General features: G+C 42.9%; 1 protein-coding gene across 1 annotated transcript; it reads left to right on the forward strand.

Moving 5' to 3' along the window:
* Positions 1–1,454: 1,454 nt before the first annotated feature.
* On the forward strand, positions 1,455–26,836 carry gtf2h4 (general transcription factor IIH, polypeptide 4). The gene is made up of 13 exons (XM_072370830.1): positions 1,455–1,684; positions 1,763–1,867; positions 2,939–3,070; positions 7,127–7,309; positions 9,415–9,523; positions 13,034–13,102; positions 13,267–13,350; positions 14,048–14,204; positions 15,438–15,568; positions 17,210–17,257; positions 17,366–17,444; positions 18,033–18,094; positions 26,564–26,836. Exons 1-13 carry the CDS (start codon positions 1,569–1,571, stop codon positions 26,672–26,674), a joined length of 1,386 nt encoding a protein of 461 aa, XP_072226931.1. The 5' UTR covers positions 1,455–1,568; the 3' UTR covers positions 26,675–26,836.
* The last annotated feature ends 333 nt before the right edge of the window (positions 26,837–27,169 follow it).

Here is a 27,169-nt window from a genome sequence, read left to right on the forward strand (position 1 = left end):
TTGAAAAGGGGTATTGTGTCCAAACTGTAATCAGACACGGGCATTCATACGACTTCGGTGGCTCAGAGCCGGCAGCAGCTCCGTACCAAACGGAGCCCTTTTCCTTGTGCGAGCTGCTGGTTCATCAGAGTGGACGTCAGTCATAGAAAAAGGCGCAGTATGTCATGGTTGGGCTTCATTCTTTAGCTGAATTTCTGGATTAGTCACAGCATGTATTTTATGTTGCCTGCTCAGGCCGCCCACCCTTCATTCCTGACCTCTCACTCAGTTACCTGTAACCAGCTGTCTGTGATCGAGCTCATGTTGAGTTACTGTATTTAAAGGTCCCCCTCAGTGATAGCAGCAGGACATCAGTGGAACACACAGCTGTTCAGTACAGCTACCTGCAACAGAATGACCGCTTGGAACCGTCACAGTACATTTGCAACAATAAACTGTTGTTTTTCAGTTAGTCCAGACTCCACTGCGCTCTCTGCTGTTACGCACTTGAAAAGAGCAGAACAATTTCACATGATCTTTCTGATTTCATTGAATTGTATGAAAACCTCTTGAGGCAATGAGAGCTATCAGGTTTCTGGGGATTTGCTCTGAGAAAATGTTACCATGATAAAATATCATAAATGGTCCACAAAGCTTGGGGCAGGAGTGGGCAGAACATGTCCTGGGTTCTCATGAGATCCATTCAGAACTGTGGATGCACTGCTCATGTGTCAGCGACTGAATCCAACTTTAATGGGCTGCAAGCCCATGGCCAGAGAGGCTGCTGTGGAGCATTCAGAACATCTGTAGCATCTGCAGCGCAGGTAGAAATGGGAGAAATGCCATTTCTGATTAGAAGATGATGCTTATATGATCACCAGGGGCACTGTGATCCACATAAGCATTCCCACAGATCCAGAGAAGGGCTGATGGAGGCCATCAAGAAACAACACCAACATGAACAAAGTTCAGCTTCCATTCAGCAAAGCACAGGCATTTATCATTGTCTTCTTTCTTTCTTTTTTTTTTTTGGCCAAAGATGAAATAAATTGCAACTGTGTGGAAAAACTAGTTTTTCTGTAGTTAGTCTGTGTTCTGGCACCATGTGCTGTTCAAACAGAAACTGGTGCAGAGGGCAGTCAGTGACCAGCTGAATGTCTGATGAGAGAACATGGCAACTCTGTGCCCCCCTGCTCACTTCCACTCCATCCATACTGTAGGGCTGTGTGGGGGGAGTGAAACGACACCAATCCCATGGAAACATATGTGAGGCTGAGACGGAGCAAATCCTGGACGCAAATTTAGCTCTCAAAAAGAGGACGTGTCCAGGTAAGAGGTCTGGTCAGCCTGTCAGGAAGTCATTTAGTGAAAGTAACCGGTTTGTCTTTTCTGTCGCCCGCTCCACCCTCCGCACCAGCTGGGGGCGGTAATGGGCCTTTGCGTCGGTCTCCCAACCGCCAGTGAACCAAGAATAACAAGAAAAAGAATGTGAGGAAGAAAAAGGTCACATGATGCCCAACATGGCAGCTTGAAGCCCGGCAGAAATCAGGCCACGGGGATTGAGTGACAGCAGAACTCTGCGGCAGACCATGAAGCTGCGTGTCCAGCTGCAGTGTAAAAATCTGCACGATTACCTGAGAGAGCTGAGTCCGGACATCCTGGACAGGCTCTACAACCACCCAGCAACATGTCTGGCAGTCTCCAGGTATGAGTGCGTCTGACGCCGGCGTGGACACATGACTGCGCAGTAAGGTGTCATTTCAAGGTGTTTTCTCTCCAACAGGGAGCTCCCCTCGCTGGCCAAGAACTACGTGATGCGCATGCTGTTCCTGGAGCAGCCTCTCCCGCAGGCAGCCGTGGCCCTGTGGGTGAGGAAAGACGGTGAGAGGTGAGTCCAGCTGCGCAGTCTGCGGGTCAACCGGTGGAACAACCCCCTGCAGGGCTTTTAATCAGAATTCACATTTTTCACTTGCTTTTTAAACGGTGGTTTTCTCAAAGTGTGCAATCCACGTGTGATCTGCGGAGGCTGCAACTGTTTAATTTATGTGTCCACGAATCAGGGATGCTCTCCTGCTGCTTCTCCACCGACCTGCTTTAAGAAGTCTCGCACTTTGTGGAACACGTGGACAAAGTATAGATGCTCCTAACCGGTGCAGATTAGGGTGCCAGTGTTAGTTGCCATGGTGATGCAACACAGTAAAAAGTGTATGATTTTCCCGATACTGAAAGCGAAGAGCTGAACCTGAAGCTTTGCAGCCGTGACCTTCCAGGAGGAGGTGCTTCACAGTGGAACAGAGTGGCTCCACTGTATCTCTGAGCTCCAAAGGCCCAGGGCTCTGTCAGCTCCTTGAAAAAAGCTGTTTGAAATTTTCCCTGTTTAGTAAACTGTTGGCTGATATCTGCTATGAAAAAATATTACCATCTCAAGATCGTAATATATGTTCATCACATCCGTCACTGTTTGTGCAGAGATCGGGGAGAAGTTGAGACTGGAAAACAGCTTTAGGGCTGAGAAAAAGAATTGTTTGGTGTATCCTCTGGACAGAGGAGAGAAGACGATGTTTGCAGACAACATTATGGTGTATGGTGAGGTGGAAGATGGATGAGTCAACCATCCAAAGCAACGGCCAGTGCACACAAGAGGTGAAGAAGAGAGTGTATGCAGGGTGGAGTGGGTGTAGACGGGTGCCAAGGGTGATTTGTGACAGAAGGATAGCAGCAAGAGTAAACCTATTGCTCATAAGTGTCAGATGTTACAATGGATTCCATCAGTGACTGGGACAGCGTCTCTATCACAGCTGAATTCTTGCAGTGTGGAAACTCATCTGAGACTTCTTGAAAGTAAAATGGTCACTGGACAGTGACTATAATTCCTGTGGTTTGCAGCTTCTCTGCCTCCTCTGTGAGCTGCACGTCAGAGTGCTCGTTAGTTCATCTCAGTGCGTTTGTCTATCTGCAGGGATCACGAGGAATGTGTCTCCGTGTTAGCAGGTCTTCGACTTTGGCACAGTCAGCAACTGCAGGGTGGTCTGCAAGGATACATTTTAAATCCAGTGTTCAAGGACAACCTGAGAACTGCTCTGCTCGGTGGGTAAGTCTGCCCCTGTGAAACGGTGTTAATCACACAACTTTAGGCTCTCCCCTTTCATTCCACAATGTAAATGAAGATGTGAGTTCAGTGCATATCAGGATCTAAATCCCTCACAGAGGACTCTAAAACAAATAACAAAGCATGTTTAAGATTTCACAGACATTTACAAGCTAGCTCCAAAATCACATTTAATATCCTATGTTAATCTATTGTCCATATATTTTGTTTTAAAGAGTCACCTGCAGTACATCCTCTGCAATCTCATTATGTTTTATTCGCCTAAAACACACTGAATTTAGAAAAAGGCAACAATAGGAGGTCTGTGAAGCCTTAAACTATGTTCCTCTGATTCATTCTGAAGTTTATGTACATTCCTTGGTCTGAAACTGCCCTGGGATACCATGGGACTGATATACTGCAGTCCATGTTGGTTTCTGCACTGCTTTTTTGGTACAACATAACACACCAACACTGGGATAACAATTCAAGGTAAACGCAAAAAACTTGTGCTAAAGAAGAAAAATGGACCAGACTCAGTGAATAAGTCTCTATAATCTCTATATAGACCAGGGAGCAGTGCTGACCAACATGTCATTGGGGTCATCAGGTGGGAACCTCCTTTCATCAGTGTTTCATCTAGTTGGGCCCATGGCACCTCCAGGAGGCTAGACAGTGATCTCTGGCGTCCCAGAGTCACTCCCCTAATGCCAGCCATCACTGCTCCTCACACCACAGAAACCATCTTTTCTTCCACAACCACAAGCTACCCCAGCCTCTCACCAACTGCACACCAGTCATAGCTGGTGGGGATACAAACCCTGTCCACTTACACCCAACTCCCTCAACAGTGAGACAACACACTTTGCAACAAATCCTCTACATCCCACTTACACTGAACATATCCTAACTTTCCATCCTCGCTGCTCTGCTTCTGCCCCCAACTCCACACACCTAAGCTTTTTCCTTTCATATGCTTCTGCCACTAATTCCTCCCAAGGGACAGTCAGCTCTATGAAATAGACTCTCATTCTACTCCTAGACCACAAGACTACATCAGGCATTAGATTTGTAGAGGCTATTTCCTGGGGAACAACAAGCTTTCCTTCTAAATCTACCTGCATCTCCCAACCACAAGCAGCCTCTAAGCAGCCTCTAACCCTCCTAAATTCACCTGCCTTCGTTTATCTTCAATACCTGCAGCTAAGCTTCTTAATACTTGGTTATGTCACCACGTATACCGGCCTTGTGACAGATTAACCTTACAACCTGACAAAATGTGCCTTAGAGTTGCAGTACCTGAACATAAGGGGTCTCCATTTCCCCAGAGTTTTAGGTTCTGGGGAGTGGACAATACATCATATGTTGCCCCTATCAAAAATCTAATACTCCTTTCCTCCATACACAGCTCTTTTCAGCTAAGCTTTTACTTCTCTACACCTTCCCAATTCAACTACTGTCCCTGCTTAGCCTGAGCCACTGCCTTTGTACCCCTTAATGTTTCCTCCTGTCTACGAACCTGCTCAGCAACTAGCTTTCTCTTCTCCTTGGGACCTGTTCTACTCCACACCGGTTTGCCTGGGCCAAGACCCAAGCCTCCCCGGCCTATTTGAACATTACCCACAATCTCTGTATGTCTAAGAGTTGCTTCTGCCTCCTGCGCTGCCATTCTTGGATTCCATTTCCTCCCCTTGGTTGGGTTTGGAACCACCTTACTAACTACAACATCTTTACTCCCAGCTAACAGGAGCTCTGTCCTAACTTTAGTACATTTAAACTCCTACCAGACCGAATACTGGGAGCTGGAGTATGCCTTTCCCATACAGTGCCACAGTACTTAAGCATCTAGGAACACCTAGCCACTTCCTAGTGTAAAATTTAATTAATCTTTCCAGTTTTTCAGAAACAGATAATGGAATCTCATACACAGAGAGTGGCCACATGAACCAAGGAAACAATCCAAATTGCAGACACCACAGCTTAAACTTTCCTGGAAGCCCTGATTTATCTATTCTATCCCTAAGAAACATCTTTCTGAAACTGCACTGCCTGCTCTCCATCATTCATATCTTCCTGGTACCACCTACCTAAAGTCTATACTGCCTTTTCCCTAATTATTGGAATTTTTTCTTCATCTATTACAAACTTTCTATCATTTAATTCCCCTCTACTTATTGAGATACTCCTAGACTTAGTGGGTTTGAGTTTCATACCAGCCCACTTTAGATTTTTGTTAAGTCTCTCAAGTATTCTCCTCATACGTGTCACTGTTGTAGTCACCAGCGTCATATCATCTATGTAGGACCTAATTGGTGTAATGCGCATGCCATCCTGTTGTCTCTCTCCACCTACAACCCACTTGGAAGCTCTAATAATTGTCTCCATCGCCGTTGTAAATGCTAATGGAGAAATTGTACACCCTGCCATAATGCCTATTTCTAGCCTCTGCCAACCTGCTGTGAAACCTGCTGTACTTAGGCACAGTCTAATATCCTGGAAATATTATCTCATTAAGTTAACAACTACTACAGGCACTCTAAAATAATCAAACACTTTCCAAAAAAAGTTTGTGGGACTGAACCAAAAGCATTTGCTAGATCCAGAAATATAACATGCAAGTCTTTTTTCTCACTCTTGGCTGTCTGAATCTGATGCCAAATCATGCTAGTGTGCTCTAAACACCCGACAAAACCTGGTATTCCTGTCTTCTGCACAGTGGTATCTATTAAGCTATTCCTTTCTAAATAACAAGCTAATCTCTGTGCAACTACACTAAAGAAAATCTTCCCCTCTACATTTAGGAGAGAGATCATCCAGAACTGACTCAGGTCAGAGGACTCTTTCTCCTTTGGAATAAGAACGCCTCCTGTCCTACACCATGCTCTAGGAATAAACTGTTTCTCCCAAACTATTCTTAATTGCCTCCACAAACATTTTAAGATAACAGGAGCACTTTTATAAACCCAGTAGGGGACTCCATTTGGCCCTGGGGCCAACGAAGCCTTTGCACACCTGACTACCTGCTCAACCTCCTTCCACCTCGGTGGTCTAACATCCATCTTATGAGCTATCTCTCCTAATGGTGGCATGTCAGGTGGAAGGCCTACTACTCTACACTGCTCAAGATCTGAATATGTATTTCTTTGATACTCTTCCGCCTCTGACTTTGTTGCTTTAAGCTGCCCTCCCTTTTCCTGGTTAAACAACCCTTTAACAAACTTGAACGGGTCCCTATAAAACTCCCATCTTCTCTAGCCTATCGCCTGCATTTCCTCCTGGCCTACTTAGTATTAATGATAGATCTTTATTGACTGCCTCCCATTCTTTGTTGCTATTTGCCCTAGGCCACTTAACTCTAGCTTTCTGCTCCATATTTCTCTCTCTAACTGGCCTATTCACCTCAGTATCAGCTGCATCCCTTCTTAGAACCTCCTCCTCCATAGCTGTGTTATTGATATCCTTCAGACTGTGGTTTTCTACCTGCCGCTGGACTTCATCAGACTTACTCGACTGACTTCTTAAAAAGTACTGATCGATGCGGCCACACTACCCTTCTTTTACCACATCTCTTTCTTCCCTGATGCATTTTAAGGCCTCTAACTCTGCTTTCTGCCAGCCACAAGGATAAACCTGGAGATTATTTCCCTCTAGCCTACCACTTATTTTCTCCAGCTACGCTCTCTTTGCTGTGAGTCAATATGTATTAGACAATATATTACTGCCATAGTGAAGTTTTAAAAGATGGAAAATACACTGTCACCGTCTCTTTGTGAGCATGTTTTCAGTCTTCTTTGGTCATATTACATTACCCTACTTTGTTCCTTGAAATTTTTGTTGGTTTCTAGAGGTGTTATTGTGAGCCTCTAAAGCATGTCAATAAATTCACGTGTATAGCTGTGTATGTACAGGGTTCAGAGGTACATTTGTTTTAATGACAATAGTGTTACAACTCACAACTGTAGGGGGAGCCAAAGAGAAAAATAAACTGCTCAAAGCATCAGTTGAGAATCTCTTTTTTTTTCTAAAAAATTCTAAAGATCCATCATCTTGTTGACACAGGGGCACAGCGTGGGCAGATGAGGGGAGCACTCTGGGTCCTGATCGCCATGCTCGGGACATTGAGAGCCTCGATCGCTATGCTATGGAGCGGTGGGAGGTCATCCTGCAGTTCATGGTGGGTTCTCCCAGTGCTGTCAGTCAGGACCTGGCACAGCTGTTGGTTCAAGCTGGCCTCATGAGAAGGTACACAACCATCTTCAGCTTATTTGACTTTTTTCCCCAGAGGGGAAAAGAGGTTGACCTATTCACTCGTTGGAACAGTAAATCTGTGCCTGTTGGACATTTTACAAAATCTCAGAATTTATGGCAGAAGATTGGGAAGCCTCCACCATCTCTGCCAGCCACACACAGACACACGAGTTTTACATTAAGGCTCCATGAAGTTGCTGATGTCACTGTGTTTTAAGTATGTGCAGTTAAGTGTCACACCTTTCACCGAGTACGTGGCTAATTAGCAATGTGTTTTTTCTTCTTTTTTTTTTTTTTTTTTTTTAAACCACTGTGTCTCAGACGACAGAATTCTCCCACACCAATTCGGTGTACACCAACTCAAAGTGTTCTTAATGAATCAACGGTTCAGCAGAAGGATGAGTCTTTGTCGTAAGCAGTGATGAACTGTTCTTTGTCAAAGCCACGCCCCCTGGGTGGCTGCTTACCTTGAACAGGTGATGGCAGAGCTCAGAGCTGCAGCTCAGACACTTTGACTGATCGTCTCCATTACTGTGAACATTTTAAGTCATGTCTATAATTTTGTCTTCGCGTTCCAGTTTAAAAAGCTGAACAGAAGTCATATTTATCAGGCTGAAGGGTCCAAAGGCCAGGATGTTCTGGCTAATTGACATTAACACTGGCAGCCTACGAGTTAAAGGATTTTTATTTTTTTTTTCAAACCTTTACCCTAAATATCATATTGTTATAACCTGTACCAATGTTAATGTAGGAGCTTGAAAATGTCTACCTTCCTAAAATGAGCTTGAATGTAAAAATGTAGTAAAAAATTAGATAATGAACTATTTAAAAGATAACGTTTAGAAAGATGTATGTCAGACGTTACAATACCTTTTTAAAGGAGAGCTCCAGACTGTAACCATTTCTTTTAGTTTACATTTGGCTGGATGGACAGTTGCAATGGTAACTGCTTGATAATCTTGAGGGTGTTTTGTGCCCTTCCAGCCCAGGTAGCTATTGCTTCAGCTCATGTGTTTAAAAGTGTCCTCACAGATTCTGTCATTAATATATAATTCTGCCTCACAACAACGATAACATGTGATTTGAGGAAAAAACATTGACCTGTTGTGGTTTTCATGCATTCATTTGTGAATGAAAGCTTGATAGCAATTTTTCTCTTTGAGAAGTGGAGTTTGTGGCTGCAGTAAACAACAAACTCTAGAGCAGCAAGTGCCTGAAGTATGTAGATCCTCAATTATATTTGATTCTGTACCCCTATCGAAATCCAGTCATTTTAAAACTCCTAAATATCCAATTTAAAATCAACCAATATATTTATCAGCTACAAAAGTACCTTTTTAAAAAAGACACTTAAGATTCCATCCATCCATTTTCTATGCCTGCTTAATCCCACTCAGGGTTTCGGTGGGGGGGAGCCTATCCCTGCTGCCATCACATTGACGGGTTGCCAGCATAGACCTAATACGTGCTCACTCCATGGGTCAATTTCGAATGGCCACTTACCTTCACGTGCATGTTTTAACAGTGGGATGAAGCAGGAGTGCTCAGAGAGAACCCACACAAGCTCCACACAGAAAGAACCAGCTGAGATTTGAAATGGGAGCTTTCTTGCTGTGAGGCTAGCCACCACACCACTGAGAAACCTCATTGTAGGTCTCTGTTTAGCGCAAAGATAACAACAGAATTGACAAATGGACACAAAAATAGTGTTGCCAGCTAAGAAAATGAATTGGGCAAATTCTGCTGGTTCTATGAGAAAGGCAGATATGGAGATTGTCTGATATCTGAGCAGAACCCATCACAGGGAGGATCATCAGATAACTATGAAAATGGAACTTTAGGTTCACTACCAATCAGAAGGTCAGTGGGTCAATACTCAGTCTACATGTGGAAGACGTTGAACCCCACTTTGCCTCAGTTGCCTTCATCTGTGTATGGTATAGAAGAAGTAGTGCTGTATGAGTGGTGAATAAAACCTTTAATTTTAAAACAGCAGTCTACAAAACCACAGAGGTGTTTTTACTTTACCTTTGAACTATTGTTGTTTTAAAGCTTTGACCTGTACCTCATGTTGTGCTATCATCTTGTCTGATTGTCAGTGAGGCAGGAGAGGCGCCGTACATCACCTCAGCTGGTTTTCAGTTCCTCCTGCTGGACACAGCCTCTCAGCTTTGGTACTTCACCCTGCAGTATCTCAAAACTGCTCAGGTAAATTTAAACTTAAACCCGATTAGCTTTAAAATGTACAAAACTCTGGTTGATGCAGCAAAGAGACCCGAGAAAACATTATTGGAGGAAGAAGTGACAAAGTGTTCGAGCGGGACAAGAATAAAGATCGGGTTGGATTTTACTGCTTGAGAGATCTCAGAGAAAACACAGGATGACAGACGGATACAGAGTTGGATTCACTGTTGCTATCAGTCAGTAATAACTGAGCAGCTCTCTGTTCTGACCCATTAGCTTTTCTTGGTTCTGTTGGTGAAGAAACATCTGATCTAGATCAGTTCTCCCTCTGCTCTGTGTAGGCTGTAAATCGGAGGAGGTTGAAGCTCTTATGGTGTTTTTTCAGTATGTGGTACAGTTAGACTTTGCACTTCTCTTCAATGCTTCGTTTTCTATGACAGACAGTATCCCCTCGCTATGGTCAGGATCAGCTGTTTAACACATTGAATCGCCATTACATCTATTAGCCAAATAGATCACTCTGATTGACTGGTCTTAATGGTAAAGGAGGTCTATATTTTAAAGTTACATTAACTCTTTACGCTGCAGGTAACTTGATAAATTCACAAATGTGTTAAACCATCCACATGTATGTGTTACATTGAACTGAACTGTAGGTTTTTGAGTTGAAATGCATTAAAACATGGCTAACCATGCTACAACTATGTTAAATCTTAAAAACTGAACTAACTTTATGAACTTTTCAATTGACTTAAGGAAAATGTATATTCCCTAATGTTTTTTATTTACATGGTCCTCTTGCCTCCCTTACTGAGTAACCCATAGACTACTGCTCCCTTGTACACTGCAAAGTTATATTGTCTTGTGAAGATGTACTTTGTATGGCCTAGTTGGCAGGAGGAAGTGGTCTTAATAGTGGGTTGTTTTGGAGCTAGTTGTTTTTCTGCAGACAACCTGAAAAATATGAAGCACCTGGTCTTGCCTTCGGCTTGTTTTGTCATGACCTTTAGGCATGTTTTTACTGTCAGTCATTTTAAAAAGAAAAAAATGTGGAAGTGGAATGATCAGTGACATCAAAAGCAATTTACCACTAAGTAGTAATGTTATTTTTGACCTTTGATCAGTCTCACTAGTACAATGCTAGAAGAGTTCCTTGGTCTATAGTATTCTAAGATGTTGTAAGTGAACCACTAATTCTACGATAATTGAACACTTAATTGAAATGATCCCCGAAAGTAATTTTCTGATTGGAAAATTCTCTGAGCCCTTGGAGTAATCCTGTGACGGAATCATCCATCCATTTTAATCCGCTTATCTGAGGTCTGGTTGCGAAGGCAACAGGTTCAACCCAGACATTCCTCTCCCAGGTGACACTCTCCAGCTCCTCCTGGGGGATCGTTCCCAGACCAGAGTGGATATATAATCCCCCTCCAGCGAGTTCTGGGTCTTCCTCCAAGTAGGATGTGCCCGGAAAACCTTGAAAGGAAGGCTACCAGGAGACATCCTAACCAGATTCTTGAACCACCACAGCTAACTCCCTTTGATGCAGAGGAGCAGAGGCTCTACTTTGAGTTCCCTCCAGATGGCAGAGTTCCTCACCCGATCTGTAATGCTGAGCTCAGCCACCCTCTGAAGGAAACTAATTTTATCTGCTAATTTCATCCAGGATATGGTTCTTTCCAGATCTTGTGACCACAAGATAAGGGTTGGAACAAAACACGGACAAGTAAATTGAAAGCTTTGCCTTCTGGCTTAGCTCCATCTTTACCACAACGGCCTAGAGCAGCCCCCTCATTACATCTGACAAAAACCCAATCCGTCTGTCTATCTCTCACTCCAACCTGCCGTCACTCGTGAACAAGATACCCAGATACTCAAACTCCTCTGCCTGAAGCATGGACTCATCGCCAACCCAGAGAGAGCATTCCACTTATTTCTGGTTGAGAACCGTAGTCGAGGATTTGGAAGAGCTGATTTTCATCCTTGCTGCTTCACACTCGGCTGTGAACTGCGTGCTAAAGGTCTTGGCTTGCATAAGCCATCAGAACCACATCATCTGCAAAAAGCACGGATGCAACCCTGAGGTTCCCAAACCAGATGCCCTCCTCTACAGGACTATACTTTGAGATCATGTCCATGAAAATCACAAACGGGATCAGAGACCTAGCGTTGCTCTGGCAGAGTCCAACAAGCGCTGTAAACAAGTTTAGCTGCCAAGAATGCAGACACAGCTCTTGCTTTGGTTATACAAGGACCGGATAATTCTTCCACCAATCCTCAGACTGTGCCTCCTCAATGGAGGATATGCTGGCCAGATTGAGGCGATCCTCAAAGTGCTCTTTCCACCACCCAAAAATATTCTCAGTTCAGGTCAGCAGTTCTCCACCCAGGTCAAGCACAACCTGGGAAAGGTCCCTGCTTTCCCTTTCTGAATCATTGAATGGTTTACCAGAACATCCTTGAGGCCAACCAAAAGTCCTTCTCCACAGTTTCCCCGAATTCCTCCCACACCGGAGTTTTAGTTTCAGCAACCATCAACGCTGCAGCCCTTTTAGCCACTCGGTACCTGTCGGCTGCTTCAGGTGACCCCTGGGACAATCAAGCCCGAAAGGCCTCCTTCTTCAGCTTGACAGCTTCCCTCACCACTGGCATCCACTAGATCTCCAGGATGAAGGAGGATTGCCTGTGAACACCTAATGTTTTTGTGTTATTAGGTATGTAGCTGTAGGTATATAGATGTGGGGATAACTCAGACTGACAGGTCAAAATGGTAGAATGCCTTTCAAAGATATCAGCACTCAGAGCAACACTTCTGAATTAGTAATGGAAATAAAAAAAGCGGGAAAGCCAATTTAAAGATGTGTAGGAAGACCGCTTGGTATGCTAATAATAATCTCATATTATATAATGATAATTTGTTAATAACATGAATTTTGCTAATGATAAGATGGTAATATCGGTTCATTATTTTGAGTTAACCTGGTAACATTAATTTGGTAATAAGTATGATGTAATAAAGGAAAATAGTTTGCAATCAGCCAACCTGCTATGAAAGAAGTTAAGACTAAGTTTAAGGTAATAACCATGATATAGAACCAATGTTGGTTAATACTGTAGAAAGTAAATATTTTTGCAACCTGTTACATGGAAACACCTATGGTAATTTATATGGAAAAACTATGGCCAATTATCTGTTCCCATTTAATTTATTGGTAATATTACAGTAAACTAAACAGCTAGAGTCCTGTGCTTATGCCTGTTACCAGGAAAAGCGTTAGTTTCCATGTTCTAACCGTGGTCTACAAACTGACCAATTACCTGTATACTTCATATGCACGATCTGGAGATCACACTTGCCTCTTTTTTGTTTTTTGGCCTAAGAAGTAGACACATCTGAGTAAGTTATACAGACCGATCAGAGCCCCGTCATTCTTGGAACTGGTTGCGTGAAAAGAATGTCTTCTCCAGCCTCATATAGCTGGCTGTTATTTGGGAATATCTGCTCAAATGAATTTTGTGCTCTGTCCTTTGCAGTCCCGGGGGATGGACCTGGTGGAAATCTTATCATTCTTGTTCCAGCTCAGTTTCTCCACACTTGGCAGAGTGAGTACAATAAACTGACCAGACTGTTTAATTCTCTGAATGGTTTATGTGCATGCTGTGAAGCAACAGAAGGATGTCATTGGGCAGTGGTCTGAGCTTTTGGACATTCTTTTTCAGTCTGTGTTACTTTTTTTTATTGATCATGCGCTTCCTGTGTGCCTCAGGATTACTCAGTGGAGGGTATGAGTGAATCCCTACTCACATTCCTGCAGCATCTGCGGGAGTTTGGACTGGTCTTTCAGAGGAAGGTGAAGAGCTGAGAAGAGAAAGGAAGATCTGCTAGAACTTTTCATATTGTCAGCTCCAGTGTTTTTGTCATCTGTCACATGTATCTGTATCAAAAACAGTGATAGAATATATATACTAGTCACTGAAACATGGTTACATCCATTTAATTGTTTTAATTTAATAGCAGTTCTCAAAAAGCTTTGCCGATAAAGAAACTTATGGGTTGTATTGAATCTTCAGTTGCTGTTTAGCTTTAGTTTTATGTTCAAAAGGAAAGGGACAATAGTGAAGTTGTATACCTTACAGTAATTAAAGGTTTTACATCACAGTGGCAAGTTACTCAAATGAAAAGCACTGTGTCTGAATGTTCTTTGTCTGGAGTAGCAGTATATAATCTGTATGGAGCTACTTCCATAGTCCTATCGAGACTCTACCAAAAAAGTCTGAGTTCACCAGAACTTCTGGGAAATTGCACACTTAATTGGTATTAAAGGTAAAAATGTAAGGATATTAGCTTTAGAGCAACATATAGTCTTGTCAAACCTGGAGATGTTTGTAAGTGTGGTAGCTGAAGATGGATTTTTTAAATTTATTTCTCTTTGAGCACAAAGTGTGGTTCCACATGGGTTCGTTTCATGTAGTAAACAGTGCGAGTAGTAAAACTCTCTCTTAAACAAGAGAGTAAAACAATTTGATTCCTTGATCATGTGTCATCAGAGAAAGTCCCGGCGATACTATCCCACCAGACTGGCAATCACACTGGCTGCCGGAGTCACCACCAGTTCCTCCTCTTCCAACTTGGCTTCCACTCCTGGAAGTGGAGATGCAGGATTCATTGTTGTAGAAACCAATTATCGTATCTACGCCTACACAAGTATGTGTGAATTTTATGCTGCATGTTAACACAGAAAAACGTTTTTCTTCATCTTTGTGTCCTGAAAGCCCTTTTTCAGAAATGAGAAATGTAACATGAGGACATTAAGATCGTCTTCATCAATCTGTAACCGCACCAGCCTTCAGTCGCTTCCGTGTTGCTGTTCCTCTCTGCATTCATACATGTCTGTGAGAGAGACAGAATGGTGAAATGACATTTGCCGAAACACGAAACTTGACAGCACATAGTGAAGTCCAACAGTTCCTCCACTGTTCCACTGTGAGGGTGGAGTGTACTACAGTAACCGTGTAGTTGTTCTGCCCTGCAGGAAAAGCGTGAAGTTTGACTTCACCTGAGGACACCGTCTGCACCATCACTGTTTGCCAGCTGCTCAATCTGTCAGTGCTTCTGCACTCAGTTTTCTCACAGCAACCAGAAAGCTCACACCAAGATAAAAGACACGCAGCATTGTGTTAAACTAAAGGTGGTGGATGGAGCAGCTGAAAATCTGATCTCTAATCGGAGAGAGAGAGAGCAGAAGCTGCAGCTCAAACACTTGAAACCAGTTTTCTCTTGTTCATTTGGTTGAGACGCTGAGAAAAAAACCACCCGGTGCTGCAGCTGATTATTGGAAGTAAACCATGGCGGAGGAAAGTTTATTTATTCAGTAACTGGACCTGTGGGATTCCTCTGATCAGATGACTCCACCTCGGCTGCATTTGTCTTAATGTGACTGCAGCAGTTCACACCTGTGTTGAAAGGGATGCAATATGTGACTTGGTTCACAAAATGTTGGAGAGACTCATTTAGGCAGCGCACAGACATGTTCAGGTGCTGGAAATCAGGGCAGTTCTGAAAGAGGCTTCACCCATTCAGAGCTGAGGTGCCCTGTAGACACGTGTTGCGTCAGGTCTTAAAGGGGGCAGAGTGTTGCTGGCTCTTCTAATGAGAAACTCTTAGTGATGGTTCTTTTCTCACTGTTATAATTATGCCTTTCAGAAAACCTGATGAAACTGATACTTATACTGACTGAAGGCAGCGCTATGCCTTCAAAGATGTTTCCAACATGTAAAGTATGGAAAAGGCTTATTGGCAGTGTTTCTCACAGTTAGAATATAGGAGGGTTTTTTTCCTACTGCGCTCATTACAATGTGTTTCTCCTTTATACTCACCCATTTAATGCTTCTTATTGTACATTCATGTGGCATCTGTGGGTTTGTGTACCCCTCCCAGATTCAGAACTTCAGATTGCTCTGGTGGCTCTCTTCAGTGAAATGCTATATCGCTTTCCCAATGTTGTGGTGGCTCAGCTTACAAGAGAGTCAGTGCAACAGGCCATTGCCAATGGCATCACTGCACAGCAGGTAATGACCAACTGCACACACACTACGAATACAGGGGAAGTTAAGTGTCATACAGGTTAGAGAACTGTAAAACTGTACCAACAGCCTATGAGTAGCCCTAATATTTCTTAGTTATCCTCCATTAAAATATTGTGCTGTATTGGTATTTAATTGCCCAGACAGTCTTCTAACTCCCTGTTGCTGGGGGCATGATAGCATGTGTAACTGCATGTCTGCTTAGGACTGTGACCAGAGGAAACTCACGGTACTTTCTTCTCATCACTGAGCTGAATTTTGATAGATGTGAGGTTATATGATCGAACTTATGCTTCTTATTGAAAATTCTTGACATGCCTAAGAAATAATGAATCTGTCTGTTGTATTCTCCACGATGAACTGGAGATGCTGTGATGCAGAGGGATGTCTGAAGTGCCTTGTGAACCCTGCTTGCATCCTTTATAATCATTAGAAGATGGACTGATAGATGGAAGCTCACAACAGCAATAGTTGTCACCAGGCTTGCATGTTGTCACTTTCAGCTAATGCATACGAGTGCCCTGAAGATGCAGAATATCATTCAGTGCAACAAACGGAGCATAGAATAGGCAAAGAAAAACACAACAGAATGATGAGAAAAGGACTCGCTGGAAAAATATGGGATCCATTCATTATACTCATGCTGCATCACAAGTATTTTGACTGTCCCAGTTTTGTTCAGTGCAGCTCTGACCAAAACATATTCTCTGCCTCCATTCAGAGAGGTTCTGGAAGTCATTGTTTTTTGCAAAATCACAAACAAAGTGCTCCATTTTTCTTCTCCACTGTTCACCCTTAGTTCAGTCAGTTCCATTTGTAGGCTTGTAAATGCTCCACGTTGCTTAAATGATCTTGTTTTCACAATTACTTTTAAAGTCTGTGAATCCATGTGTAACTAACGGTGTATTGATGCTTCTGATTAAGGTGCAGCAGTTCAGCTTTGCCAGCACTCCTGACATACTGTGTCAGATGATGCAACAGCTGTAAAAGCACAGTGAACATGCCCAGTGAAGCTTGAAGAAGGATTCACAGCTTTTCCAGTCCCTTTCAAAACAAGACAGCTGAAATTCTCTCTTAATGTCCCTCTACTGCCAAAACTAATAGAATATGATCACAAGGAATCTTTTACGGGCCAGCACTCATGTAGACTGTTTTCAGTAAATCAGAACTATTTAGTTCTTAATTTACATAGTGTACAATGAACATATGCACAGATTTAACCTCCAAAAGTTAGTTAGTCCAACTTGAATGCCATGTCACATGTGCAATTAGGACCAGAAAGTTGCAGGGGACCAGGAACAATTTCAGCATCAGTGTTTTTAACATTAAATCCAAGATGAACACAAAACTCAATGGACGAAGACACAAGGCGGTGAAGGCAGAAGGCAGGCTGGTCAGTTATGCACACGCATGGCATCTAAGGGAATCATCTGGCAGCGTGTTGGAGTCTTGGTTGTAGAAGGACAGGGATTGATGGTAATGATGGACAGGTGTGTGTCATCTGGGTCTGTGAGACCAGCCACAACCTAAAAACACAACACAAAGAGGAGGGGGGAAAAGAGAAACAGAAGCAATAAAAAAACACAACCCTCACATCACTGTCTGTGTTATATTGCTGTTATTCAGATCATCCACTTTCTGAGGACCAGAGCTCACCCCGTCATGCTCACACAGGTATAAAACCCAATCCGTTGTCACATGGAATTCTAATGAATTTGGTAACAGCTGCCTGGCCTTTTAGGGCTCTATACAATGTGCTCATCAGGCGTGTTTGTGCTTCAGATCCCCGTGCTGCCTTCAACCATAACGGATCAGATCAGACTGTGGGAGCTGGAGAGAGATCGGCTGCAGTTCACAGAAGGTGAGTGTGTGCACACGCAAGCCTGGGGAGAAAAAAGTGTCCGGAGCTGTGTGCAGTAACTCCAAAGTGACTACTGCTGGAAATGAAAAGAGAAAGCAGAACAGCATGGTGGTGAATGTGGTTTTTACACCTCCACCGGAGAGCTAAAACGTTCTGAAGCAGTGGAACTGGAACCTCGAGAACAACAGCACACAGATACTTCTTGAACATTTACTGCCCGCGTGAATGCTGGTGCTTCTCCTTTCTGCTGACGCTGTGCTGCTTTCCACTCGCTTCTCACTATTGTCAGTCGTAAAGATGGTCCTGGTATCAATATCAACACACAGCAAATTGTACAGACAACACAGCAGTTCCAAAGCCTCATTGCATGTGCTTCAGATGTTTCCCTGCTACCTCTCCTTCACATACCCAGTAAGTCAGTACATGTGGGAAAATAACTGTGGCTCAGCAGTTCAAAGTTCTGTGGCACGCATTTCTGAATGAAAGCGTTCACTGCTGTCAGAGGTATTGTACAGTGTAATAGAGAGGATGAGAGCGGTTTTATACGGTCTTTCCTGTGTGTGATGTGGATGGTTCCATCTCTTTCAGGTGTGCTCTATAACCAGTTCCTGTCCCAGGCAGACTTTGAGGTGCTGCGAGACAGAGCTCAGGTTGGATTTTCTTTCCTAACAAATCTATTGAATAATCATTTATGTGTACATACAAACCAGCCTCGACATTAAAACCCCGGGCCAGTAAACGTAGATGGTCTCAATGTTTTGCTGGGAATCTGGGGTCCTGGCAATGATGTAGATGTTACCTTCACACATACCATCCACTGAAACACTGTTGGAATTCAGCCGCTCCCCCACCACTTGGCATCACACTCCTTGATAGAGGTGACCTCGCCCTATAGAACAATGTGCTCTGCTACCCATAAACACAGGAAACAAAAAATTGCCCAATTTATCGATCCAGCTTAAAATAATTGACAGATTCCAAAATGATCACGCTTTCTATTCAATTCTGTTTTATTTATATACAGTCTCTACAATTCACAACAAATGTCAAATCCATCCATCCTTTATACTCGCTTAGTCCAATTCACTGGAGCCTATCCCAGCGGTCATCTGGCGAGAGGCGGGTACACCTGGACAGGTCGCCAGTCCATCACAGGGCCACACAGAGACAAAGGAGACAAACAACCACACACACGCTCACACTCCCTCCTAAGGACAATTTTTTAGAGTCACCAATTAACCTAACATGCATGTTTTTGGATGGTGGGAGGAAGCTGGAGAACCCGGAAAGAACCCACACATACACGGGGAGAAACTCCACCCAGAAAGAACCAGCCGGGATTAGAACCAGAGACTCTCTGCTGTGAGGCGACGGTGCTAACCACCGTGCAGCCCCCAGCTGCTTTTACGCGAGCTGCTGCCTTTGCCTGCGGTGCCGGTGCCGCCGGGCCCCTCGCTGTTTGGCTCTCAGCATACTTTTTTTTAGCGACCTCCTCTGTTTGGCTTTCAGCCATGGCTCTCCATGCAGCTACTGCTACACACACAAACAAGGAGGCGGGCAAGAAAGCGCGTCACTGCCTGTAATTCGCTGTGATTGGTCGGTCAGGTTGATGACGTAACACGTCTGGTGCGTCAGCATAGAACTGCAATTTATAGAATGTGCCCGAGACGATCCCACAATCTCTGCAGTTTGACAGATCGTTACGGAGCGTCTTCACGTTGCAATCCTTCACGATTTAATACCGTCATATCGCCCAGCCCTCGGTCCCAGCCATTTGAACACAAAGAATCTGCTCCAGTTTGCTCTTTCCAGACATAACAGGACACCCGTAGAGGTCCAGGGTCAGTGCTCCAACATACCAGAGCTGTTTTGGCAGCATGAAGAAGACCTAGACGATATTAAGCAGTTTGAATGTTGTGGCTGGTCTTTGTATTTCATATTCATTGTTGTATTGTATTGGGGTTTTTTGTTTTTTTTGTACGGGTGTCATCCAGCACAGTGTTTAAAGTACTGTATTTCAATAGGAAGTTTGGTTCATAAATCCCAACATGTTTTGTGTTTAGCTGAAACTCTGCATCCAGAGAATATTTTATTAGTGTCCGTTTCAATGCAAGCCATACTGTTCTGCTAACCTTAACCACCTTGTTTTTAATACCTAATGGTAACCAAGTACCGTCGATACCTAACCATTGTTGGGAATATGGTCGGAGCTGGCTTAGTTACTAGCAATTACGTATGCAGACAGTTATTAATATTCAATACAATTATTAATGGAAATCTTTAATTTCAGGGCATCACCTAGAAACCAGAAACTAATAACGCATACAGACCAACAGACACTTGTGACTGATAGTTTAGTTATGTGTCAATCTGAGACAGATATGACACAAATAGAGCAGACATGAAGGATGAATGTAAGCATTGACCTTTTGCCTCAGCGATTATCACATTCAAATTAAGTACAATAGAACTGACTGAAGTCAGGTTAATAATCATAAATCATTAATAGTTAATCTGATAACGACTACTGTCTGCTATGCTGCCACACTATGCACAAAATGACCAGGCAGCTAGAATACACAAGAAAGGCTGGCAATCATCCACTTGTGTTTTTGTGACAAAATGGCAACTTACCACACAAAGCCATGTGAGACTGGATCGTGCCCATGACAAAGCATGGCTCTTTATTTGTGAATACACATGTTTTAGCACATGTGGAACAAACGGTTGAGTAAAGAATTGAAGAAGTGGGATGTTTACATCTGTCTGTGTGTCCAGGTAAGGTCCAGTTTTTGGGTATCATTTAATGTGCCCTTTGGAAGAGGGACGCCAGTTGCATCTGTTGTTTTTGTAGTTCTCACCAGTACTAACTGTGTCCTTCTCCAGTTAAAAAGAAGGAGTGTTGAGCAATGTGTTGCTGCTGCAGGAGACATATTGGTGACTGCCAGCAGGTTGTGCCTGAAGACTTTTGAGAGCAAGTTGAGATGAACAGACCTAGTCCTGTCTTAGTGGGGAGAAGCGTTGGAAAGATGGATGTGCTATCCTCTTCAGAGTCTGGTCAAGAATAGAGGAAGAATGATCAGAGCCTTATGAGTTTCACAGTTGAGTTAGGGGTGTGGCTACCTGGAAAGGAAGCTGTTGGCGCTAAACTGACTTTCAGAGTAAAAGGTCAGTTCAACCCACAAATGAATCATTTTAGTTTATGGTGTCTGCAACACAGTAATAATATCTTCTTTAGTACTAAGCCTAACCAAGTAGTTTGGAATTTGTAAAACAACAAATGAAAAACAGTGGCTGAAAATAAAAATGACTTTTCTTGAAGAAGTCACTTGAAACTCCCAGTGGCCAGGATGCGACTCGACCTTGGTTCCACCGCTTTGCAGGTGTGTTGTGCCATATTCCACCTCCAACCTCCAAATGTAGACTTTCTGTCCTTGTTAGTCGTGAAGGGTGCAGGAAGGATTTTCCATATATAGATAGTTCAGTGACCTCTTCTTCCTCACTGACTCAAGAGGCTCCAGGTTCAGCCCAATGAGTTTTCTTCTCTGATGGATGTGTCATTGATTCTTCTTGCATATCTGGCATTGATGCTGCTAACCCAGGCAGCTACACCACCATAGATGGCAATCATCACCACAAACTGGCAGAAAATCTCCAACAATTTACTGTACAAATTCAATAATGAGCATCCATGGAAAAAAGTCTAGATCCTGCTCACCCCCTGCTTGAATATAGCATCACTATCGTGTACAACCCCAAGTCCAAAAAAGTGTGTAAAACGTAAATGAAAATAAATTGTAATGATTTGCAAATCTTATGATTAAGACGTATTTCTAAAATCTTGGGGTAGGAAGTGTTTTACATCATTCTTTCACCTCTGTTACAAAGAAAACCAAGGTTGAAAAGTTGTATAAAAAAAAAAAAAAAACTTTTTTAAAAACACCAATCTAACATGTCTAACTTTGCATCGCCAAGTGCTAACTCCAAGAGCGCTGCTAATAACAAAACCATGAACACCGAAGACATGGCTGAAACTGGAGTAACACCTAAGGACACGGACAGTGTGGTACTGAGTACGATACGGCATCGGAAAGCATACTGGCAGCTTACAACAGCTTGAAAACAGAGTTTTCTTCCAGAGTTGATTGCAGATTAACTGCTATTGAAGGTGTGAGGATAGATATCACGGACTGTGCTGAATGGGTCCCGCACGCTTAGACACAAACTGAGGATAGTGTCAAAGAGCTCCAAGCTAAGGTTAAAGTCCTGTAAAATATGAACAAATATTGGGAAGAAAAAATTCTCAACCTGGAGGCTAGATCAAGATGCTCCAGTTTAAGATTTCCCAGAGAAAGTGGAGGACAGATCTACTCCCTGATCATGCCCCATTAATCTTGGGTATGCAAGTGATCCCAATAGGGGGCATTTTAAGCAAAAATGGTAGCGGTAGATGGAATGTGGTTATCTGCTCCTTAGAAGAGCAAATTGAAATGTAATTGGAACAAACATAAACCTCAGTAATTATTAGGTGGAAAGCCTTTAAAGCATCTATGAGAGGCCAAATAATCATCACAAGTTGTAAAGCTAAACAAATGGCAAGGCCACTAAAAACAAGTACTTTCAAGAAAATATTACCAATCGGGTGCGTCTGAAACACACCAAAGACACTTTAAGTACACGAAATAATGAATTATCAGCATTGAAGGCAATAACTAGCCTTCTGAAACTTAAGCAAACCTTATATGATCGGGGAGAAAAAGCTGTGATGGTGCTTGCATGGCTCATCAAACGACTACAAATGAAAAGTACTATTGTGGCTCTGCGAAACAACGAAGGTGAAGCTATTATAGAGCCAACTGAAATAAACGAAGGATTCAGAAAATTTTATTTTATAGCCCATAGTTGACTCGAGATGAATCACAATGAGCAGGTTCTTTGATTAAATTCAGATTCAGAACATATCTGCACAATTCAGAACGGAATTAGAAAAAAGGGAACTCTCAAAGTTTCCAGAGTGATTGATGGCATAGATATAGGAAATAGAGAAGAGTAGAAGGAATAATACCAACTATAATTGGGGAAAGATCAGAGTGGTTTTATTAGGTAGACAGGGCTTTCATAATGACTGTTGAATATACTTCATAATCAAAAGGAGGTATGAAATACTGCTCTACTGTCACGGGATGCTGAAAAAGCTTTAGACAGAGTTGAATGGCCCAACCTCTTCAATACCACTGGCTCTGGCAGTAAGAAACTATATTGGCATCTCAGGTATAACTGTAGGACAAGAAGAACACCACCTGGGGTTGTAAGCAGACGATATAATCGATAGACTATGTTAAAAACTTGTGGAAATCCGTTTTGTACAAAAGTGAATGCTGCACAACTTAATGAACATATAGAACAGCACTGCCCACGCTCTACATGGCATCGTGTTGAAACAAACAATCTTTACATAACAGAACAGCTTATAATGATTGTTAAGAAACGGATACATTGGAAAAATATAGTTTCACTTTGGGATGAATATGAATATTATTTTTTTATTTCATTCATAGAATTTTTAACCTGCATTTGTGGATGTTACGTTGAGCTGTGTTCACAGACAATGATTTCTGGAGTCCATGCAGTGATTTCCAGGTTGGAATCAGCTCTGTTTTCAATGCAGAGCTGCCTGAGGGCTGAAGATCAGACATTCAGGACTGATGTTCAACATTCAAGATTTAACATGTTTATTCGTCATATACACAAAACAGACACAGTGGTTATAATTGGGTAATGAAAATCTTACTGTGAGACTTCCTAACCAAAAGAACTAAGCTACTGCGACTATATATTATTATTTATTTAAGTATTTATTTTTAAAAAGGAAATGTAAAAAAAATGAATAATAAAATATATATGAATATAAAATGCAAAATATGCAGCAAAAGATGAAATGTCGTGTAAAAATTGTAAATATTGCAGGTAGATGTGGTTATTGTCCAGAAGTGGTCCATGATTCAGAAGCCTGATGGCCTAGGGATGAAAACTGTTTCTCAGTCTGGTAGTCCTTGCTTTCACACTCTGCCAGATGGTAGGAGTGTGAACAGTTTGTGTTGTGGGTGGATGTGGTCCCTGACGATGTTTTGTGCCCTTTTAGTGACCCGGGTGTTGTAGGTGTCCTGTAGTGGGGGGAAGGCAGCTCCACAGATGAACTGTGTTGTTTTAATGGCCCACTGGAGAGCCTTTCTGTCCTTGTTTGTGCCGTTCCCATACCCCACTGAGATGGAGTTTGTCAGGATGCTCTCCACTGTGCATCTGTACAAGTTGCTGAGGAGTTTAGTGGACAGTCCAAATTTCCTCAGCTTCCTCAAGAAGAAGAGTCTCTGTTGAGCCTTCTTTACGATCTGCTGTGTGTTGTGTGTCCAGGTTAAATCCTTACTGATGTGAGTGCCAAGGAATTTGAAGGTTTTAACCCTCTCTACCTGATGTGGTGTGTTGCAGCAGGGAAGCATTTAAAACCTGCAGGACACGGCATTGGAGGACTGGAGTTTGACATCCCTGCTCTAAATCCACAGAACAGTCTTCTCTCAAAGCACCAGTCTTAAACACAGGGAGAGCACACTGCTGGTTTGAATCATACCTCACTGGTCGGTCACACTTGGTCACACTTCTGCAGCGTCATTCCCACCTGACGACCACAAGGTCTCAGCACAAATCTCAGACTGTCTCTCTGACATATCAACATGGATGAAAGCCCATCACCTCCAACTTAACCTCCCAAAAACTGAACTGCTGGTCTTCCCAGCCAAACCAACCATACACCACAGCATCTGCATCCAAACCAAATTCCTATCTCTTGCTCCATCAAAGGTTGCTAGAAACTTGGGTGTCATGATGGATGACCAACTAACCTTCAAAGAACACGTTACCTCGGTGTCTCGTTCATGTCGCTTTGCATTACTAAACATAAGAAAGATCAGACCATCCCTGACCCAACATGCCCCCCAGCTCCTGGTGCAGGCCATGGTCATCTCCCACCTTGACTACTGCAATGCTCTCCTAACTGGTCTCCCAGCCTGTGCTATGAAACCTCTGCAGATGGTCCAGAACGCGGCGGTGCGTCTGGTCTTGGATCAGCCTAAAAGAACACGTCCCCCCTCTGTTCATTGAGCTCCTCTGGCTGCCCTTAGCCGCCCGCATCAGATCCAAGTCCCTGATGTTAGCTACAAAGAGCTTAATGGAACTTGAATGCTCTTGCAAAGGCTTCTGTCCCAACTGGGTCCCTCCGTTGGTCCCAGGATTGTCGTCTAGCAGCTCCTACACCACGCCTAAGACAATCCAAACTCTGTTCATGTGTCGTCCCACGATGGTGGAATGACCTACCGAGCGCTACCAGAACAGGGGCGTCCCTGTCTATCTTCAAGAAGCTCCTGAAAACCCAGCTCTTCAGAGAGCATCTCCTATCCCAGCACTTACCTTGTACTTCCCTACCCCCTCTATCTCTGCCCTTTATCTTTCTGCACTTCCTTCTATGCCTGCACCCTATCTCTACTCTGTCCCCTCTGACAGAGTCGGACTCCTGGGTTCCTTCTATGTAGCTTATTGTTAGCTTTTTATAAAGCTGTTATATCTTCATTTGTAAGTCGCTTTGGATCAAAGCGTCTGATAAATACAGAAACATCCCAGTTTGTAGAACTGAAGTAGTCCTGAAGTAGTCTCTTCATTCCAAACTTGAACAGTTTTACTCACTGGGGGGACTTGTTTAAGAAGGGCCTTGGGTAGCACATTCCTGAGGTACGTAACAAGAAGCTGCGTATGTATGAAGTAGTGTGTGCACTAGACAGATGTGCACACACTGCTTCATACGTACGCAGTTTGTTGCGTGGGAAATACAATCTGCACGCACAACAAAATAATCATGCGTGCACACACACAGTTTGCGCACGTCATTTCCTCGTACGGGTGACTGTGTTACAAAAATGTTCAGGCAAACGTTAATGCGTGTGTTCGCCAAAAAACGCGTGGATTTTACGCGTTGTCACTACGCGTCGTGTGATTACAGGCGTGCAGCAGTCATCACGTGTGAACGGGGACCATTATAAGTCAATGAGGAAACTACATTACACGTCAGGCATGGTTTGCTGCACAGGTGTCAAAGCACGCGCCACTGACACGTTCAGTTGATAGTTGCGCACGCAATGTGAAACAATTCTGACGGCATATGTGTTGACTGTGCGTTTGTGAAAGAGGGCGTGTGTGCGTCAAAATATCAACGATTTATGTAAGCATGGTGGGCACCCACCAGCAGAAACATAAATAAGGTGCTCCTCTTTTAGCCTGTCATGTCGCTGACCTGTTTCCAGTTACCCTAATTATTGCAACATACTCCTGCCGCTGTTTCTTCTCAGCACAATTTACTTTTCCAGCTAACCTTGACTTTTTGAGACATGTTACTGCCATCAAATTAGCTAATATTTTTCATGAAAGAGAAAAGGCTTTCACAATCAACATCCTTTATTTTTTTCTATATTCTGTTTTGCAGAAAATGTTGGTTTATGAGATTGCAAAATCATTGCATTCTGTTTTAATTTACATTTTACACTGCATCAAAACTTTTTTGGAAATAGGTTTTATTGTACCTGTCAAATCCAATGTCCTCACCCAAGATCTTCATGGGCTTTTTCGCAGTTCTTGTCCTCCTAAATTGACTACCATCTCCCTGATCTTGCCATGTAGGACCTTGTAGGGTCTTTTGTATTTTCAATTAAAGCTATAAAGCTGTTTAAATAATTTGCTGATCATTGTATCCTATTTTTATGTTGCGTTTAAACATGTTTGTATTGTAACTGCATTACTCAGTTGTAAATGATTCTGCACGCTTAACTGGTCTGTCTGCAATCCAGACCCGTCAGACATTTATCATCAGTTAATTCTTAAAACACGACTTGTTGTTGTGAACAGTGACTTTAGAAAAAGTTCTTATCAACCTTTCCAACTCACTGCTGATATTTTGCCATTTACTGATGTGATCATCAATGCTTGGCTGTTAATGCTATTCATGTAGGATAGTCTTCATATTTTTTAATGAAGTTAAAGTTAGTAAAATACTGAGATTGTCCTGATGTCTGCTGCAGGGATTGGGCTGTCTGGTGTGGCAAGATGTCGCCCACAGGGTTATGGTGGTGACCCCGCAAGGACACAGCGAGGTCAAGAGGTTCTGGAAGCGACAGAGATCTCATACGTAACCAGAGGAGATGTGGAGGGAGTGACGATAATGCATCAAGGGACAGTTCCTTTGGGGTTACCAGTGTTCATTACTGTCAGTGGTGAAATAAAATTGAGAGAATTGTGTATGTTTTTATAAAGTGCTGACCTCCATGTATTTTGGATTAAATAAATAATTCCTGTTATTTGTCTTTTTTTTTCCTGTGATTCAATTCAGTTTTATTTATAAAGCGCCAGATTACAACAATTGTCATCTCAAGGCACTTAAGTAATATAGTCCAATTCAAGCCAATTGGAATTCAATTCATTATAATCATAATCCAATTAATTCATTTAGAGCCAATTTAAAAAATTAATATCCTAGCTAAGGAAACCAACAGATTGCACCAAAACTTGTCTTCAGTCCAATCTCCCGTCCTGAGCCTGAGGGACTGTGGAAAGGAACGACTCCCTTTAACAGGAAGAAACCTCTGGCAGAACCAGAACCAGGAAGGGTGGCCATCCGCCTCAACCAG

Source organism: Leuresthes tenuis, unplaced genomic scaffold (genome assembly GCF_036924035.1).
Source record: "Leuresthes tenuis unplaced genomic scaffold, fLeuTen1.0.hap1 SCAF_18, whole genome shotgun sequence".
Classification (NCBI taxonomy): Eukaryota; Metazoa; Chordata; class Actinopteri; order Atheriniformes; family Atherinopsidae; genus Leuresthes; species Leuresthes tenuis.